At 38.4% G+C, this 20820-nt stretch overlaps 1 protein-coding gene across 5 annotated transcripts in view; it reads left to right on the top strand.

Moving 5' to 3' along the window:
* ESYT2 (extended synaptotagmin 2) overlaps window positions 1–20820 on the top strand; it is an 85714-nt gene that overhangs the window by 12587 nt on the left and 52307 nt on the right. For all 5 annotated transcript variants that reach the window (XM_042472121.1, XM_042472123.1, XM_042472120.1 and 2 more), the window contains exons 2-6: window positions 13039–13080; window positions 14634–14768; window positions 17576–17652; window positions 18396–18468; window positions 18697–18786. In XM_042472121.1, coding sequence (XP_042328055.1) covers window positions 13039–13080; window positions 14634–14768; window positions 17576–17652; window positions 18396–18468; window positions 18697–18786 — 417 coding nt within the window. The remainder of the gene's footprint in view (window positions 1–13038; window positions 13081–14633; window positions 14769–17575; window positions 17653–18395; window positions 18469–18696; window positions 18787–20820) is intronic.

The raw sequence follows: 20820 nt of genomic DNA, 5'->3' as shown, positions 1-20820 counted from the left end.
CCAACCAATTATTACTTGACATTACTGCTTGAAGATGTAGACTCGCAAATAATTGAGATCATGACTCGATTCTGTGCATCTGCCTTTACTACGTGCAGACAAATTACCCAGGGCAAGATCTAATATTAAATGTTGAAAATAGGGTGCTGGAAGATAGGTCTCTGCAATCTGATGTGTAATATGCTGCCTGTCTATAAGTACATTTGTATTTTAGCTGATTTTATTTGAATGCACTAGTGTATTTGTAGGTTTGTTTCTACTAGTTAATACTTGGACATTTTTTAGATACTTTGGTCAGAGTCCGTAAGCAAAATTGTATTGTATTGTCTGTTCTCACCTATCTCCTTCCCTGAAGAAGGGATTCTTCAGCTCATGTAGTGGTTGGTTACACATCTTAAATTGAGTTAATGTAGTAACTGTATAGGGAATGTGTAACAGTAAACAAAACATCCTGTCAAATCCTGCCTGTATTTTTAAAACCGCAGAGAAATTGTGTACTTTAACACCTGAATTGCTTGAGCTAAGAGTGTTCTGATCACTGTTACTATTTTAAACTTGAAAAATATGCTGTGTTTGTTATACCTTGGAGAGTAAAAATATGGCATTGGTGATACTACATGTACTGTTAGGCTGGAAATTTTATTTACATAGGACTATACTTGGCATGATTCTGGCATACAACCATTAGTGCAGCCGAATTTCCCCTCTCCTTCCTTCCCCCTTGTAGTTCTCCACACCACTTGATAATTAGCTCTGGAGGCTTTCCTTGTCCTCTGGAACAAGAATTAAGTGCGTATGGGCTGCAGCGGAGGGAGGGGATTATCCATTCTCATTCTGCTGGTGCAAATAGTCCCATCAGTCAAAGTATTTACCTGGACTGTGCCCAAAATTTAGTGAAATTTAATAATGTTATCTCTTGTTTTATTGATGTGACTACAAGTGTCGTCACAACATAACTGGCTCATTTTCAGATATAGACTACATGATGTACAAATCAGTCCAGCTTTACATTCCTATTCTGTCGGTGGACTTGTCTGTGGAGATTGGCATAACAGCATGTAAACTCAGTGACAGATTTTCCTTTTCAGCTTTTTGTATGTGTATGGCTTATATAACCATTTCTTTAGGGGAAATGACTACACTGCTCCTGAGACAAAAATAGACCTGGCTGGTATATTCCAAGCACCTTTCCCTCTCTTCTACTGTTCTTTTTTCTTCCTTTCTGTCTGGTTCTCCAGCCGTGTATAAAACAGCTAACATACAATCAGTGGCCTGTAGTGGGGATCAGAAGATCATATTATTCAGTCTGCAGCCCTGGCAGGATCCTCAAAACATTCAGCATCATCTATACTGCATCATCAAACCCCTGAAGATTGATCTGTCTTTGTGGCACATCTGTTAACGGACCACAGAGTACAGCAGTGAAAAAGATTGACTGCTTTCTTGACTGCCTAAATACACTAGGAATTTTTTAGAAGTATACCATAATTGAAACTTTTCTAATGTATGCTCCTAAAGCAATAGCTTGTATTTATAGGGGCAGATATAGTATTCTATCAACAAACAAAAGTTGAATGTTGAAGTAAGGTCCACAACACACTGCAGAAATAATCCAGATTGAGACTGCTTTAACTGCTCTGGCTCAATGCTAGGGAATTCTGGGAACTGTAGTTTTGTGAGACATTTAGCCGCCTCTATCAGGAGAACTCTGGTGTCATGATAAAGTACAATTCCCAAGATTCCCTAGCACTGAACTAAGGCAGTTAAACCAGTCTCAAACAGGATTATTTCTGCTGTGTGTGTTGGACCTAAGTGAACATGAATAGAATAAAGTTGAATATAATTTTTATTACAGTTTTATTATACTTTCAGATTCCAGTATAGTGAGAGAAGATTGGTGCTAGTCTACTGTGGAGATCATTACCTCCACAGTAAGTGAGCATATGCTTTTATTCTGGAACAATATAGTGGAGACAATGAGTATAATTACTTGTGAGTCTCAGGAGTGGGGACATTTAAATAGTTGCTGGCCCTTAAAATCTTGATTTGCATTGAAGCCTGTCACTCAAACTCAAACATGGCAAAATGTTTGGTAACTTGTTCACACTAGAATCCATCCAGGTAGTTGGTTAGTGCAGACTGATTTGGTGTGCCGTTTCTCCAGTTCTGCCAAATGGTTCCTGTTTGGCAGATAATTTGAACTTGAATTCTGTAAAGAGACACAGGTCGAAAACACACTACAAAAATAACCCAGTTTGAGACTGCTTTCACTTCCATGGCTCGATGCCAGGAAATTCTAGGAATAATAATTATATTATTATTATTATTATTATTATTATTATTAACCTTTATTTATAAAGCGCTGTAAATTTACACAGTGCTGTACATGCAATCTTAGGAACTGTAATTTTGTGAGACATTTAGCCTTCTCTGTCAGAGAGCCCTAGTGCCACAATAAACTACAATTCCCAGGATTCCCCGGCACTGAGCCATAGCAGATAAAATGGTTTCAAATGGGATTATTTCTGCAGTGTGATTGGGACCACAATTTTCTGACCAGATGTGTTGTTCTGCCTGCATTTTGGCAAGATACAGGTACATCAGATAAGACCTGGGTCTCTCAATAGAACTATGCCCTGTTACAGACTGCCAAAATAAAGCTGCTTCGGGTCTCTTTGGAGGTATGCTATTTAAATGATGCATGGGTCCTCAGAGTCCGGAGGTCGCGCCAAAGCCACACTCCATTCCTAAGCACTGGAGTGCAGTTTTGGTGCAGCTTCCGGATTCTTAGGACCCATGCATCATTTAATTTAAACAGCATACCTCCAAAGAGACCCCAAGCAGCTTTATTATGGCAGTCTGTAACAGGCCTATATATAGTGAATTGTGGCAAAGGGTCAGGTAATAGAATGCCAGTGTTGAAATCAATTGGATAAGTATTTAGAACAGGACAGTGCTCTCCTTATCGGATAGCTTTCTCAAATGGACTCTTAGTGTAATACTCTTTGAGAGCTACGTGGCGTCTGACTAATCTTGTGTAATCCTGTCTAAAAGTTCTTTTTGTGATAGATCTTAACCCTGTCCGTAAGTTTTTAATGCACGGTCAAATGCCTAGTCTTTCTATGGTTTGATTGCAAGTTTATGAGAGGTTCTTGAATGTGTTTGCTGTTAAGCCTAACACTGTCCATGAATAGAGAGAAATTAGCAGTAGGGTGCCCGCATACCATAGGTACAAACTGTTATGTGACTATATTGAAAGACAAGAATACTACATGGTTTTTAAAAAAAATCTGCAGAGTGGAAAACCTCTTCCATGTTTACTAAATTTAGGAACTACTATTTTAAGAAAACCTACTAATCTTAATGCAGGCAAGGTCATGTAATTTTTGCTTCTGAGTAGCATATTGTGAAGTTGGCACTTTTGAAACGTTTCAGTGTAACAAGAATATTTAGAGACATTGTTGAACTTTCATCTTAATTGGGAAAGTAGATCTGCAGTCTTCCACAAAAATGAATGTGCGGAGTTGTGGTGTTTGCTAATGCTCTTTTGTAACACTGTGCCATTTGCTTCATAGAAGGTTACTTTTTTTAAAAAAAATGACAAAATGTTTTATTGACTGACGAAAAAGTCAAAGGTTACTTTTGATATGCAATGTAGTGAGAAAAAACTCATGACATGACAGATTATAACGTTGTAATTTGACAGTTCAAAATTAGATGGATGGCTGTTGGTACATCCTTTATAAACTCTTTATCTTCATTAGCCTTTCTCTTACCTTTTGTATCCAGAGAGTTTGTAGAAACACTTACAGCAAAGCTCAGTGGTAGAACACACTGAAGGTCCATATTTCAATCCCTGGCATTTCCAATTGAAAGGACATCAGGAAATGGAGGTGGAAGAAGTAGCCACCTCATCTATTGAAGTTTATTGCTTTGGTCTGGTGTTAATCTAATCAGGGCTGGGAACTATGTGTTCCTCCAGAAGTCATTAGACTGCAAATCTCTAGATTCCTCAGCATTGGCTATGCTGGCTATTAACAGTGCAACAACATCTGGAGAGCCATAAGATTCCAGCCTGATTTAAGCATTCCTGTCTCATTTTACACACTTTGAGACTGTTTCAAAATGCATGCTCATGAAACATGATTAGTTATGTTTGTTACAGTACGGAGAAGCTTGGTCTTTTGGCAGCAGATATTAATCAAGAGGGGTGTGGTATCCGGTTTCATTTTAGCTGTTGAGGCCCTTTGATTTCTGTTGTAACTCTTTCAGGGTAAAGTCCTGAATCATTATCTGTTTTATCTCCTTTTATCTTACATATTGTTAAAGGGGGAAATGTTAAAATTAAGCTTTGATGAAAATAGTGTGTTGGTCTTGTGCTGATCTCATTGCTTAAACATGGAGATAAATGGTAGTTTTTTCTCATCCGTTTATGGCCATACAATTATGAATGCTTAATTTTAGAAAACATCATGCATAGGCATTCTGCACATCTGGTTTACTATCTAAATTGTTATTGCTGGCAGCTTCCTTGTTGTTTCAGCTGCTAAATATACCCAAGATGCATGTGCAGATAAGCACACTAGTGTTTTTTTTAATGACTGAAATAGATGTTAGCTTTGACAATTCTTTGCCAAGTAGCCAAGTTCTTACCTCTGCATGTATTAGAGGTGTTGCGATGTGCCTAAGGTTTGAAGTGGTAACAAAACATTTTCACTCAAACTAGCAGTGTAGTGTAGTGGTTTGAGTATTTCACTATGACTCTGGAGACCAGGGTTTGAATCCCTGCTCTGCCATGGAACCTCAGTGGGTGAACTTGGTCCAGTGATATCTTTTCAGCCTCAGCAAATGGCAATCGCAAATCCCTCTGAAGAAACTTGCCAGGAAAATCCTGTGATAAGGTAGTCCTAGGGTTGCCGTAAGTCTGAAACGGCTTGAGGGCACACAAGAAGAAAGCTCTTTATACAGTGGGCCCTCCACATTCGCTGGCATTAGGAGTGAAGAATCTCTGTGAATGAGGAAAACCGCAAATAAAAACACCCCACTGTTCTTTTTACCTGAGAAAACACATCTCTAGGAATTTCCAGGTTCTCCAGTGTAACTCTGTGACCAACATCTACCAGAGGTTGATCACAGAATCATGCTGGAGGACCTACAAATGCCTAGAGAAGTGTTTTCTCTAGGACCTTCTAGGTTCTCCAGCACAATTCTATGGTCAGCTTCTGGCAGAGTTGTGCTGGAGGACCTAGAAATTCTTAGAGAGAACATATGAATCAAAAGCACAAATAATCAGATCTGCAAAAGTCAAAGCCACAAATGTGGAGGAGAGTCAACTGGAATATGTTTTCAGAACATCCCAGCCCCTCCTTCCCTTCCTTAGCACCCCCTCCCCCAACTTTGTTTTAGTTGCTGCAGATTCTTGTTGTATTAATGTTCTCTGTGTATGAATCATTTCAGCTCACAGGCCTGAGTTTGGAATAAACTTTTTGCAAAGTGTAGTTTCATGACTAAGTATTTTTCAAAACCAAGCTCTCCATCTGCCTGGTAATAAAATATGTGCTGTCGTTTCTCTGTAAACAGTATGGCTCTGCAGTTTTGGCTTTGGCTTCTTATAAATTACTTACATAAATCCTGATCAAGATAGCTATTGACTTGCACTATAATGGGATGGGACATTTTTTTAAAAGCAAATCTAGCTATGTGTTCTGGCAAACAAATGGGAACATTTCAGTAGAAGGTGTAATAGTTTTTATTAGCATAGAATAACATAGTAAAGGCTCTCTATATCTCCTCTTGAAAGTAATTACACATCTACCACTACTTTCCTCCTTTCAAAAGGACAGCCCCGCTGTTCTGCTACAGTGAAATAAAAAGGAGTTGTGAGGCACCTTTAATGCTAACAGATTTATTAGAGCATGAGTAGCTAATAAATTCCACAATAGGCTCCATTTGACTGTTTACCCAAGAACAGCTTGGAGATCACATTAGAAATACATTGTAAGGCTGTACTTTACTTCTATGGACAAACTGCATAACATGGAGAACATCTTCATGAATGTCAATTCCAAAGATGAACTGCTGAATACAAATTTATTTTCAGAATTTCTGTCCCATATTTTGTTTCAGAAAAGAAAGCCTTTTAAAATGCAACTGAAATGCAGCATTAAATACATAGCAAAAATGATGACACAACACAAGCTGTCTTATCATGAAAACTGCAGCAAATAAACAGAGGAAAATAAAGTGTTTTTTTTTTAAAAATAATATCACTAACCTTTTGGTGTTGCTGAAGTAGTGGACTCATGAGCCTCTTTAAAGAGGTGCAGAGGTTTCGGTGCTACAGCTGAGAATCTTAAGCTGTGCTCTACTTACAAAGGGTGAGAGAATTCATATTGGCAAATGTGTTATATAAAACATGCTGGACCCAGGTTATGTGCTTTTAGATAGCTTTAGTGCCATGAAGTATGCCCTCAAACTGATAGGCAAGAAGGAGTGCAACAAAACCTAGTGTGTTTTTAGTTACTCATTCCCAATAGTGCACATCAGTGATTTATGCAGGTTGCCAATAGTTCTTAGAGAAGGGTTATATACATGTGGACTTGAAAGGGCTAGATGACAGGGTGAGACATTAGTGGACACATTTTAATAATCATTATGCTATACTTAAGATATGTGTACAGAGATATAAAATTATCAAAGCTAGATTCTGATAATGTTGGAAGTGGTTTGGCATACTGCATATACTCATGTATAAGTCTAGAAATTTTAGTCAGAAAACTGACTCCAGAAACCTAGGTTGACTTATCCACAGGTTAGTGAAAGTACTATAACTCTTATAAAAGAGGAGAACCATCCCCTGGTGAAAGGCAAAAATGCAATTTGTCCTGGAAGCACTGACCTCCCTCTACTCTCTCTTCCATCCAGCCTTTAGTGTGAGCCAAAACAGTTTTATGGCTGCCATAATTTTGCCACGTTCTTTGGCATTATTTTCCTTTACTTCATCCTTTGTTACATGCCCCTAAGTTTTACTCTTGACTTATCCATGAGTCATATCAAAATCTATAATTTTGCCCCCAAAATCTGTCTCAATTTATACATGAGGTTGACTTATAGTCAAGCATATGTGGTACTGTAATCACTTAGCTAATTCTAACATTTTCATTTCCATGCCTCGTTTTTAGACAGAATTAAATAATTCCTCTATTTTCCAGGACTTTTAATTTATAAGTAGCAACCCTAATTTTGGAAGTCTTCCTCTCCCCCCCCCCCCTAATATTTTGTGAATTAGTAGATAGTTATCTACTAATGAAAAGCTTCCTAAAACAGGTAACCAGAAGACCTCTTTTTTGGGGGGGAGGGGGAGAGGTAACAATAGTGCTCATCACCTTACTTAACGCTCTTGTTATCATGCTAATATGGGTGTAATGTATGTTTGAGGCTTTTAATAACTTGAACTCTCTCTTTGGTGTGCACCTTCAAGTTGTTTCTGACTTATGGCAACCATAAGGCAAACCTATCATGGGGTTTTCTTGGCAAGATTTGTTCAGAGGAGGTTATTCATTGTCTTCTGAGGCTGAGAGAGTGTGACTTACCTAAGGTCATCCAGTGGGTATACGTGACCAAGCTGGGAATTGAAGCTTGATCTCCAGAATCATAGTCCAACACTCAAATCACTATGCCACACTGGCTTGACTATGAAATCTCTTACATAGATCCAAAAAACATTGCAGCTTTAACTGCCCTAGCACAAGGAATTCTGCAAAATGTAGTTTTGTGAGACATTTAGCCTTCTCTGTCAGAGAGCTTTGGTGCCACAATAAACTACAATTCCCAGGATTCCCTAGCACTGAGCCAGGGCAGTTAAAGCATTCTCAGACTGGATTATTTCTTCAATACCCACATTTAGCTTGTTTGTAGAGGAAGCTGTGGGACCATATTGCATTGCAGGAGGAGTTTATCCTTTTCTACTTTAGGGGGGGGGAAAACACATTTCCCCCCATAAGATTGTGTTAGAAATTGTTATTTTCTCCAACACCTGCCATTGGTACTACATTTCCGAAGTGCTTAATCTATGTCTAGCATCAAAATACCAGGGTTATTTTTATTTTTGTTTGTTTGTTTGTTTTGGCTGCTTCCTTTCAGTTTGTTAGGTTTGTCAGTTTGTTTGGTGTTTTGTGGGACACTTGCAGTTTAAGTATGTGTACCATTGTACACAGTAACTTTTTGGATTCTAAGTAGCATGCCCTCCATCTATTCATTGTAAAATAAGTGCAGCTTCAACTGTATGTATTTTGACCTAGACTTTTCTTTGTTTAAAACAGTGCTCAGCTAAGCACAGCTCTGCCCAAGTGGCTGCCATTCTCTAGGCGAATATTGCACACCTTTTTGGCTTAGTTCATTTGGTCTGAAGGTATGTGCCTCCTTAGGACAGCCTTATAAATATGCCTGCAGAAATTAATAGCCTGCTGGAGGTAACAAAAAAGAGGTAAGAAGTTCCATTGTTATTACAGTCAGCCATTGCATTTCAGTGTGGGATGCAGAACAGGGGCATGTTGCCCTCCTGTGACAAAGCACTTCGAATCTACAGTAAGTGCAGTAGAGAGATTAAGTGCTTTGTACTCCCTCCTACCTGAACACTCATTCACCTGGATGCAGTTCCCGGTCATATGTAAGTACTAGGCTAGTGCTTAAATACAAGCCTGCTCTACGTCTGAAGTCTGTCTAAAGTTAAATGACTCAGGCTGCAGATAACTGTAGTGGAGATATGTTGGACAAGAACTGAAGAATGGCCATCTATTCACTTAGTGCTTTGTAGATGTCTGATTCAGAACAGCACATTATTTGCATGCTTATCTATAAAATATGTGTGCCCTTGATGCCTTAAATGTGAGCTGGGCAAAAGGATTTGGGGCCCTGCGGAGCTACAAAAAGAACTTAAGCAGAAGAAATAAACAGTAAAAAGCTGTTTTCCTACAAATGCTGAGGTACATTTTCAATAGCTCAAAATAATGGTGCATTAGAAATACAGCCTTTGGCGGGAAGTGGCATTTGAAACATATAGAAGAAGACTCAAAAGAAATGTTAACCAAAATGGCACACGTACCTTTTAGGATAATTGTTTCTGCTCAAGGATCTAGCCATCCTGTGTATTTATAGAGATAGTCAGACCCCCGAGGCCTGAATGCACAGGTAGGATAGGTAGACCGGCGGTGTACCTACCAGTGGTGGCAGGTAAGAGGATGCATGTATGTCTAGTCTGCTGGCTGTCATTTCTGAGAAACTCTGCTCCACACAGCTGGACTTCTTAGATTCGGCTAAGAACTCAGACAGGATATGCCAGAATGGTGTGTGGTCTGCCTGTTCCTGGCCCCGGGGTATTGGCCTGCATTATCTAAATAGGACAATGACAGGCAGGGAGAAACATGGGCCTTTTCAGCCATGCATACAACCCCTTGATGGGGTGAGGAGTGAAGTAAATTCCAGACACGGAAAAAGATATGAGACATTACTTTTATACCCTAGCCCCAAATCTATTTATTTATTCATTTTAAATAAATTTATATGTTTGACAGTCCTGATGAGAAATCTGTACCAAGGACAAGAGGCCAATGTCAGAACTGAATTTGGAGAAACAGAGTGGTTCCCAGTGGGCAAAGGGGTCAGGCAAGGCTGCATTCTATCACCCTACTTGTTCAACTTATATGCTGAAAACATCACAGGAAAAGTAGACCTAGAATCAGAAGAAGAAGAAGTGAAGATAGGAGGAAGGGATATGAACAACCTAAGGTACGCAGATGGTACCATAATAATAACAGAAGACATCAGAGACTTGGAAAGTTTACTAAGGAAGGTTAAAGAGGAAAGTGCAAAGGAATGGTTAATGCTGAACAAAAAGAAAACAAAAATTGTGACCACAGAAGAGATACATAAATTCCAGCTAGACAACAAGAAAATTGAAATAGTTAAGAATTCCCATACCTTGGATCAAATATAGATCAGAGTGGTGACTGCAGTCAAGAAATAAGAAGATGATTAGGAATGGGGAGGGCAGCTATGAAAGAACTAGAGGGGCTTCTGAAGAATAAAGATACACAACTGAGCACAGAAGTTATAATCGTCCAAGCTGTAGTATTCCCCATCACCATGTATGAATGTGAGACCTGGACAGTAAAGGACACGGGCATGGGCTGAGTGGAGAAGAAGGGTTCTTGGAGGTGTCTCATCCACAGGATCGCCATGAATCACAGTCATCTCAAGGCCAAATAATAGCAACAAACATTATATATGATTCTATAAATATAAATTATTTAAAGTAATATTTATATATACATTTAAATACATAAATTATTTTAATAAATAAAGTTGTTTCCTGACTATTTTGCCTAATGTGAGTACTACCACACACTCGATCTTATTATTATATAAAGAGCATAGAGCTCACAATACATTTTCTTCTCCATGTAGGACACTAACATAATGGGCCAATTCCATCCTCCCATCCCCTCCATCTATTCTCATTCCCCCCCCCCCCCAATTTCTCAGCTTAATATTTTGTGTTACAACTGCAGGATTTCTTTGGTAGACTGAGTGGGTTTCCTTAGACCTATTTTGTTTGGTTACTACGAGTATTTTGTGAACTCAGAGATTATAATCAGGCATTGGGATCAGGGGTTAAAATGTTTGTGTGTGTGTTTAATTCACAACTTGTGTGAATTCTGCATATCTTCTTTATATATTTGGGGTGTCCTATGAGTACAGTATGTAGAAGCCACTACTTTATTTTTGGTAGTTCTGTTTGGCTTCCAGAATACAAGGCACTGAATTTGTTATTGAGGGAATGTCAAGTATGTTACATTGAAACATGGAGATAAATCAGTAATGTTCTTACTACCAATATCTGCATATTTATCATAATGATTTCCTTCAGCTCTTGCCTTTGCTTAGTCCCGTTATTGGTTTGTGGCTCAAAATGAGGTTTCAGATTTAAATGAAAGGATGGTAAAACCCACAAGTTTGAAGGCATAAAAAGAGTTCTGTGTGAAGTTCTGGCTGTGAATGAAACTAAAGAATTGCAGTACAGTTATTTTAGTTGGCCTGTATTTAGAGGTTTTTTAGATTGCTGCATCCTGAAATAGTACAAACTTCTGTTTTCTCTGTCCACATTTTTGAACTCACTGTGTTAGCTGAAGGGTTAAGGTCATGTGAGGTGATCAGAAAGGTAGCTAAGAACATTGATTTCATTTGATTTGCCATCATGAATACAAAATATACAGAAGGGCTAAAACTATATATTAAAGAAGTCTTCAGATATTTTAAATAAAGATTTCATGCTATTCCACAAACTTCTCACTTGCTTCCATGTTATTTAGATTCATGGTCACTGCAAGATAGATTATATTCTTTTCTCATAAAGGTTCTTATAAAGTTATTTCAGAGCAAAAACAAACAAACAAACCCAAAGGCATTTACATTTTATAGAACAGAGAGGAGTAGGTCTGAAAAAAGTTGTAGGGAGACACCACCCTTTTATTGCCATAGCTGCCTGTCTGTGTTAGACACGATTGCCCTGTCTGTTTGAACTCAGTAATGTATAAATAAAATATTATATTCTTATACTTAGAAGCCTTCAATATACATTATTGATAGATCTCATGTACGTACTTTAGCTCATTAAGTATGACTAGCATTTGGAACAAACAGCCCTTTTACTGTAGGTGTTAGGGGTCTGAAACAAAGTAAAACTGTATATGCAAGCAGATTGGAAGTCTGCTGTAACAATATCTGTTTGGATCTGTTGTCCTTTCCCCCTTGTTTCTCCTTCTTGCAGTGAACTACCATAGTGACAAAAACCAAATTGACTTTGCTTGAAGACTGTGTCGGCAAGCTGATGAGGTTTTCCCTACTTTCCTCATTGTACGCACACTACAGTAGCTTAAAGGATAGTGGAAGCATATGTCCCTGGTTTCTTAATCATGGATCAAAGTTAGTTAGCCAAATTGATTAAGCATAACTAATGCAAAGGGATTTTATAGCACTGACTGAGCGAAAGAACTTGTAGCATAAGCTTTTGCATCTGAGGATGTAGACCAGGTCTACAAAAGCTTATGTTAAGTTACATCCCTTCCACATTGCAGAAACAAAGCACGGTAACACCACTTTATTGGTCATAGCTGCATCCTGTGGAATCCTGGGATTTGTAGTTTGGTGAAGTATTCAGACTGACCTGTCAGAGAGCTATGGTGCCTCACCAAACTACAAATCCCAGGAGTATGTAGGATAGGATAGAGTCATGGCACTTAAAGTGGTGTCAAACTGCTTTATTTTTGCAGTGTTGATACACCCTTAGTCTCAAAGGTGAAACAAGTTCCCATTGCATACTGATATTTGAGACTAACATGGCTATGTCTCTGAATTCTACCAAGTAGCTAATGTTGATGCAACAGTGGCATCACAGCAGTGATCTGGGAAAAGGCAGACAAAACCATCCCCATCAAAAGAGAAAATTGCCTTGGCAGCTCCCAACTAGCTCCAGAGATGCCAGAGCAGGTTTCTTTCCTGATAGTGATGGTTTACCGTGTTTTCTCCCCCATCACTATTTTGTCTGGCCATTTCACTTCTGCTGCCGTGCGTTGCCAGCATCATTAGCTATTTGGCTTAGTTACACTGATCAGCAAGATCTTGGCCAGATACAGGGAAATGATGGTGCCTCATCACCAGTCAAATTGTCATACTCTTGGGTTTTTGTTCAGGCTATTCTGTCCGTATATATTAACGCTATAGAAAACCTGTATTCAAAACAACCTGTTTTCAGTAATAGTAAAAGATTTAACAATTTTAGGCAAAAGGGGGGAAAAAGGTATTTGTGCTCTCCTGGTCTAAGCCAGTAATAGCAAGGATGATCAGACTTTATTTTTCATGTTCTTTATGGTCACTAGCTTGTTTGGTACAGTTTAGCATGTTATGTTTTTACATTCACCCGCTAACGTTTATATGTCAATGTGACTTCATCTGTTCTAATTTGAAACTTTCTTTTGTTAGGTTCACTTTCCAGACACAGAAAGAGCAGAATGGCTAAATAAGGTAAGCTATTATTCTTACTGCCTAGAAAAGTTTGTAATAAAATTATTTCTTATTGCTCTTGCCTTTTGGCCAGCACTCATTTATTACACCATCCTCCTTGAATATGGCATTTTTAATATGTTTGGACTATAACTCCTATAACCCTCTGCTAACCTGGGGACTAGTTGAGGATGATGGGAGTTGCAGACTAAAATTTATGAGGTGATAGTTTGTAGAAAGCTGCATTACACACTTTCTGATCTTCCTTTTGGAAACTCAGAACCTCTTGTCTTGGGCTTTAAGAGCTACAAATGAATTGGGTATGTGTGTCAAATTCTGTACCTTTTGAAGTAGGTAATGATTAGTTCTTGCTAATTCTCAAATAACACTAAAAGCTAAGACTTCAAGACTCATTCCTTTCCAAAGAAAGTGTTGCCTTGGTCAGGAGGAGGTCCTGGCATGATAAACCAACTAATGTCTCTATATGTCATAATTGGGGAAACAGACTGTACTGTCTTGTTGTGCAGTTTGAAATGAAGCATTTCCCTGATATTTCTCTCCCATCAGGGCTTACTTACAGCCAGCATGGAGACATGTGTTGCAACACTTGCAGCTTTTAGGAGTAGTGCAGATAATGGTTATGGAACCATAATTTCTACTCTCTCTCTGTGTGCACATGCGCCTTCCCCCCTCAACTTGTGGCGACCTGTGAATTTTATAGGGTTTTCTTAAGTAATGCATGCCATTCCTTCTTCTGAAATGTATTGCACTTGGTATTCATTGGGTGGTCTCCCATCCAAGAACTAACCAGGACTAAGTTGTTTAGCTTTCAAGATCAGATAGGATTTGTTGCCTTTAGGATATTCAGGCCACACTTTGCTAGTCAACTACTAAAAAGCTTCAGATAGGACTTGTGTGCTAATTTTCAACAAGTTCTTACTTACTTAATTGAAAGACATATGTTGAGAAGATGCATATGAAACATTGTAGATGAATTTTAGGAATAACCTTTAAGAGGCTGCTGGGGTACCGTAACTAGTGACTACCTTATATACTCATCTATAAGTCTAAAAATTTGATGCTCAAAAATTGACCCCCAAATCCCAGGCTGACTTATTTATGTATGGGTCACTATGGTAATATGATAGCAGCTCTTTCAGATTTCCCCATGCAGTTTTTTTTCTCTTGAACCAAGCAGAAAAAGTCCTGGGTGACTGATAGATATTGCTATTTGTTTAAGAGTTGTTCCCTTGCCTGTGTGCCTCACTGCCTGAGAAGTGAAGGCTGAAACAAAAGCTGAATGCTGAAACAAAAAGCCTCAATTGGAGTCACTCTTGCTGCACGCACACATACACATACTGAAGGAGCCTCCAAGTTTTACTCTTGACCTAGCCACAGGTCATGGTAAAATCGTAATTTTGGCCCCCAAAACTACCCTTGACTTATACATGAGGTCAACTTATAGTTGAGTATATACAGTAAATTGCACATAACATTATCATTTTTATGAAATACTCTGTTCACATGATTGTGTGTCATGGCTAAAACCTCCAAAATACTTTTTTCTTTCCCAGACTGTAAAGCACATGTGGCCTTTCATTTGCCAGTTTATTGAAAAACTTTTCCGGGAAACCATAGAACCAGCAGTCAGAGGAGCAAACAGTCACCTGAGTACTTTCAGTTTCACAAAAATTGATGTAGGACATCAGGTAAGATTTTTCTGGGCTGTGTGTGGTCTGCACACTTTGAGCCTGTGTCCAAAAAATAAATAATTGTTTTTTCTGGGTTGACCTTCCTGTTTTTCTTGAGATATCTGAATATAACTTGCTGTTGGGAAAGGGAGCAGTCCCTGATAATAACCACCTATGTTAAACTGAAGAAATATTTTTATTTCAAGAAATTATTTTGATGCATTGCTTCCATTACAGTGATTCACAGTGCTGTACATTTCGAACTAAATATGTACGGGAATCAAATTTGTTACTCTGCAGCAGTGGCATGGTATATTTCAGTACTGTGGTGTGTTTTTGTCATCTTGCATATTTTTTTGGATGACATATTTTCTGTCTTAGTGGTGATCAGGTGTTTGATTGCTGTTGCTGTGGTGATGGAACAACAGGAGAGGAAGGGTTGCAACGTGTAAAACGGCTTATGTTGCAATTTTTTTTAAGTTGTTAATAAAAGATTCTTCCTTTCTGGATACACATTGGATATACGTTATTCTGTTCTTTGGAAAAACTTATTCAGTGTACAGATGCATAAGCATCAAAGTACTGTTGCTCAGGGCAGATATTGTTTGATTGCTCTGCTCAGCTCTGTTCTGATTCAGTGAGCAGAAGCAATGGCTGCCTCACCACTCACGTATTAATTTTTGGCTAACTATAACTAATAGCCATGCAATAAGCATTTGGACAAAAATAACTTGGGGAGAATTTTGACACCACTTGTAAACATTTGCTAATGTGTATGTAGAGAGATTTTGTAGCACCTGTGTGACTAACTGAAAGAAAGAAATTGGCAGCATAAGCTTTTGTAGACTTTCGTAGAGGAAGACAGCCAATTTCTTACTTTCAGTTAATCTTAAAGATGCTACAAGATCTCTCTACCTACTGATTCTACAGACTAACACGGCTATATCTTTGAATTTGCTAATGTGAATGATGTTGGGAGGTGGGGTATATTTTTTTGTCTGCATCTCTGAAAATGAATTCATGTACAGTGTAGCTTGGGAGAGATTTGATAGAGCACTTGATTCATATTGTTTTCCTATTTTATTTTCTAAAAATTCCAGGCAGTACTAACACATGATTTATGGCAATATAAATGACAATGTATTCATTCCTTTTTTCTTTTAATGTTTAAACAATTTATTTCTCAAGCTGCGGCCAAAAAGGGTTGTGGCTCTCAAGCTACATAGAAAGGGAATGGATGCCCTCAGGCTTACAAGTCTAATTTTAAGACATAACACACAAGGAAAAAGGCTGTAGGGGAAGGATAAAATTAAATTGCTTCTTTCTTGCCTTTCTACTTGATGATGTGCCTTCCAGATGACTGGCAGTTAGTGGGAATGAATACATAATAACACATAATAAGATCGTTTAAAATAAAGGAGACTGATGAAGGCTGTGGAAGGAAAACAATGAAAATGGTCCACTGCTTGGGCTTTAGATTACAGATGGGCAACATACCACCTTCCAGAAGTTATTGTCATCCTTGAGTTATTCTGACTAGGGCTGCTGGAAAACTTAGGCCTGTTACAGACAGCCAAAATAAAGCTGCTTTGAGTCACAGTGGAGGTATGGTGTTTCAATGATGCATGCATCCTAGGAGTCCAGAAGTTGCACCAAAGCCACGCTCCAGACTGGAGCGTGGCTTTGGTGTGGCTTCTGGACTTTTAGGACGCATGCATCATTGAAACTCCATACCTCCACTGTGACTCAAAGCAGCTTTATTTTGGCTGTCTGTAACAGGCTTAGTTAAGCAATTCATAGAGGATGCCCTATCTCTACCCTTGCCTTAGAGATGGTGTTGCTATCTTTGTAATTGCTGTTCCTGCAGATGCTTTTTTGAAATTCCATGATGGTGGTGGTGTGGCTGTGTGTACCTCTTTTGAACTAGATATCTCCGTTATAGACCGCGTGCAAGTGTCAAAGATCCCTTAGTCTTTCAAAACAGTTCTTAAAATATTTATTGATCAGCCCATACATTGTAGCTATTCCCTTGGCACTGGGGGAGAAGCACAAAAGAGAGACATTTCTTCACAAAATTTTGCTACCTGGTCACTTGAATGACCAGGTAGCAAAAAGTTCTTACTCGACACAGGTGAGTAGGTGGTCTGATTTATAATAATTGTATATATTGGAAAAGAAATATCTGTCTTACTACACAATGCTGGTGCTTTCTTTTTCTCGAATAGTGTGCCTTTTGAATGGAATTTGGCCAGAGTCCAGTTGGGGTGCTCTGTTCATGTAACAACCTGTTAGACAAGTACAGTAGTCACAATTTCCATTGAAGGAATATAAAATTGTTATTGTTGTCAAGAAGAGAACATTGCCAGCTTGAAGCAAGGCACTTATCCTATGCCTGGTTTCCAGGGGGTGGGGACTTCTGGGTGTGCAGGTTTGGACAACTGTTGTGTCCTTTGGAACAAGCACATGTCCCAACCAGCCTTCCAAGAGCGTTGTCGTTCTGATGACCACTCCCCTTCCCCTCAAAAACTAGGCAAAGAAGAAATAGGTGGCCTGGAGCCAAAAACTTTCCCTCCTTTGTTGTCTTTTCTTCACCACCTGTTGCTTGCTTTCCGTCTCCTTCTAGCACATTGCTTCTCCCTGTCCCAGTGTAGTTAACCAACGTCATCTCCACCTTGGTACTTAATAACATGTCCTATGTGAAAGGAAGTCTGCAAGCTATATTTTCTGACACAGATATATTTTTTATTTAAGAAACAATATATTTACCTTTAAGAATAATTTTGATAGAAGTATTTGAACCTTTAAAAACAAAATCTTTACTTTAGCCCCTTAGGATTAATGGTGTTAAAGTCTACACTGAAAATGTGGATAAAAGGCAGATCATTTTGGATCTTCAAATCAGGTAAACTTGTTACAGTATATATTTAATAAGCATCTTTACATTGCTTCAAATTTGTATTTTTAACAATGTTTCGTTATGTATTGTAAAATGCTTCACATTGGTTACCTTGAAAGTATTAGTGGAAATAAAGAGTTAAAGGGTTGGTTTAATAAGTTTTCTATTAATATGAAATATGTCTTTCATGTTTGGGAACTTCAGATTAATTTAGTCTTGCATAATTCACACCCATTATGTACTCCATGGATAAAGTGTTCTGCTTTACCTAATGTGCAAACAGAAGATCATGTTTCATGCAAGTTATGTTGCAAAGACATAGGCCAGGAAATATGGGCAGTAGTGACATTAATGAAAGGTATGTGTGTACATATGTATAATAACCCACTAGTCTTTTTCCCTCTTGTTCTTGTCATTTTTCTTAGTTATATTGATACTGTACTAATACTGTAACACAATGACATCTAATAAATTAAAAAGTCAAAATGTGAAAAGATTTTTGTGTTTCCAATGTAATGAGTATGTCGCCAAACACTGTAATCTTTCTTTAAAAGCTCTGGAAGCAATGTTTACTCCAGGAACTTCATTTTGCTAAACCTCAGGCTTTGTTAAGCCCCATTTTCAGGCAATTAGTGAAGGGACACAATCTGTTTTGGCATACTTTAGCAGGGAAAACTAAGTTTAATAAATTTGGTGTTCTCAATAAAAATATGGTAATTGAGGGATGCTATTTGTCTTCACACTTTTAGTTTTGTTGGCAATTGTGAAATTGACTTGGAGATCAAGAGATACTTCTGCAGAGCTGGTGTGAAGAGTATACAAGTAAGTTTCTTTTTTCTTTCCTGCTCATTATACAGCTGAGTTAGTTAAGGATTGAAATTCCATAAAATCAATTATGCAACTCCCCACTCCAAATGGGAAACAAAACTTTATAGGTTTGTTCTTTTTGGTGTAATTCTAAGTATGCAGAATGTAGCAATTATATATACTGTATTCTCAATATTGCATCTACCATTCATGCTTATTATCCTGGTGATTTTTTTCTTCTAGATTCATGGTACGATGAGAGTTATATTGGAGCCTTTGCTAGGAGACATGCCCTTAATTGGAGCACTGTCATTGTTTTTCCTTAGGAAACCAGTAAGTGAAAAATCTTTATATTTCCTTCCTGACTCCTGATATGTATTTGTAATATGAACAAGCAATCTAATGTGTGCTGCTAGGTTGCCCCTACTAAGCTACTCCAGCAAGCAAAAGTGGTTAAAGTATCCAAGAACTAAACCAAAAGGGTAGCATTACATCTTTTCTCGTAACATGCCTGAACTTGAAACCAGAATTTGTAGTGAGCAGTAACAAACCATGAGCATAACTTTCTGGTAAATTCCCATTCATTGTAGCCATCCTCACTTGTGGGAGGGGAGAGGCAAGTGGGAGTTGCTGGGCAGCAGATCAAAATACTCAACACTTCAGGTGTACTAATTTTGTATGCAGTAGTTGTTGTTTTGTAGTTTTAAAGTTGTAATAAAAATAACAGCATTTTGAGCTTTTCCTCCAGAATCTGCATCTGTGGCATGAAGAACTCCTTTCACCCACAGTGATGCAGGAAAGCATTTCCAGTGGTAGAATGGGGATGGAGACAGTCTTTGTCATTTTCTTGCAGTCTTCTGGCTGAAAATCTGATCTTGAGGTTGGAATTCCCTTCAGAATAGTATAAATAGTGATGCTGCAGATGGGAGTTGTAGATGCTGGGGTTGCATCTACTGGTTCAACTGGTTCAAAGAGCTGCTGCCAGGCTGTTAACAGGCGATTACAGAGCCCATACAACTCCCCTGTTGAAACAGCTTCATTGGCTGCCAATTCGTTCCCGAGCACAATTCAAGGTACTGGTTATATCCTACAAAACCCTACATGGCTCAGGTCCACATTATTTGGCAGACTGTTTCTCCTGGTATGAACCTGCCCAGACTCTGAGATCCTCTGGAGAAGCCCTTCTCTCCATCCCAACACACGTTTGGTGGGGACACGAGAGAGGGCCTTCTCAGCGGCTGCCCCTAGACTCTGGAACTCCCTGCCCAGGGAGATAAGAAAGGCTCCCTACTTGATGGCTTTCCAACGGCAAGTGAAGATCTACCTGTTCAAACAGGCATTTAAGGAATCACTATAAGAACAGGCAGGAATGTTGGACTAGTTTAATCATTCTGTTTAATGCATGTCATTTATTTATTTTTAAAATGTTTTAATTGTACTTTTTGTTTGTTTGTTTGTTTGTTTGTTTTTTAATTGCTGTGAAGCCGCTCTGAGTCCCAGCCCTGGGAAAAGAGCAGGATATAAATAAATAAATAAAATCCCCTTTTCAGAGTGTTGTGAAGAGAATGTGATTCAGAATGCTTCTGAGGAAGACATTGAATCTAATCCATGGGACTGGAATAGTTTAATTGTCCAAGGAACCCAAATATTTAAGTCACTATAGCATATGTTATAACTTTTTGTTGTTGCCCACAGTTCTATATGATGATATTCAGTTACAAATAATTTTGAAAGTGTTTTGAAGAACAACCGCAGACCCTGTAGACCTCAGTCTGTTACCAGCCCTAGAAGTTCTCACAGATTTCCTAGAAGTTCTCACAGATACAGGCAGCACACCTTCTATAGACTCCTCTTGTCTCTGGAATTTGAAGCTAGAGCGAAACTAGGATCTGGTTCAGAAACCAACCTGGAAGAAGATTTCACTATACAATATAAATTACTCAGTCTTCATTACTGGTGAAGTTCTATATTGTTCTTTTAAGATAATTCAGAGCTATACAGATATAGCTGTTATGGCCACCTGTTTCCACTCCAGGCAAAGGCATAATTTCTGAAATTAAAATAAAGCACCACATTGATATTTTGTTTAGAAATCTGAGGTTCATACTAATGGGCATAATTATTGTAGGTGATATTTTTAATTATTGTACCCTGTGGTCTAAAGTTGGAATGGTTAATTAATCAAACTCTAATTGGAGATTACCCAAATTCAGATCTGATTTCATTGCAACATTAACTTAAAGGATATAAAACCCAATGTAATATAATTCAAATTAGCTTTCGATGTAAAACTGCATGCTGCATTTCTGCTGCACAATCAGGCACAGAATTTATTGCAATCTTTGCTTTATTTCAAATTAAGAAGTG

Source organism: Sceloporus undulatus, chromosome 6 (genome assembly GCF_019175285.1).
Source record: "Sceloporus undulatus isolate JIND9_A2432 ecotype Alabama chromosome 6, SceUnd_v1.1, whole genome shotgun sequence".
Classification (NCBI taxonomy): Eukaryota; Metazoa; Chordata; class Lepidosauria; order Squamata; family Phrynosomatidae; genus Sceloporus; species Sceloporus undulatus.
The sequence above is the reverse complement of the archived record's forward strand: the minus strand, read 5'-3'. Positions and strand labels throughout refer to the sequence as shown.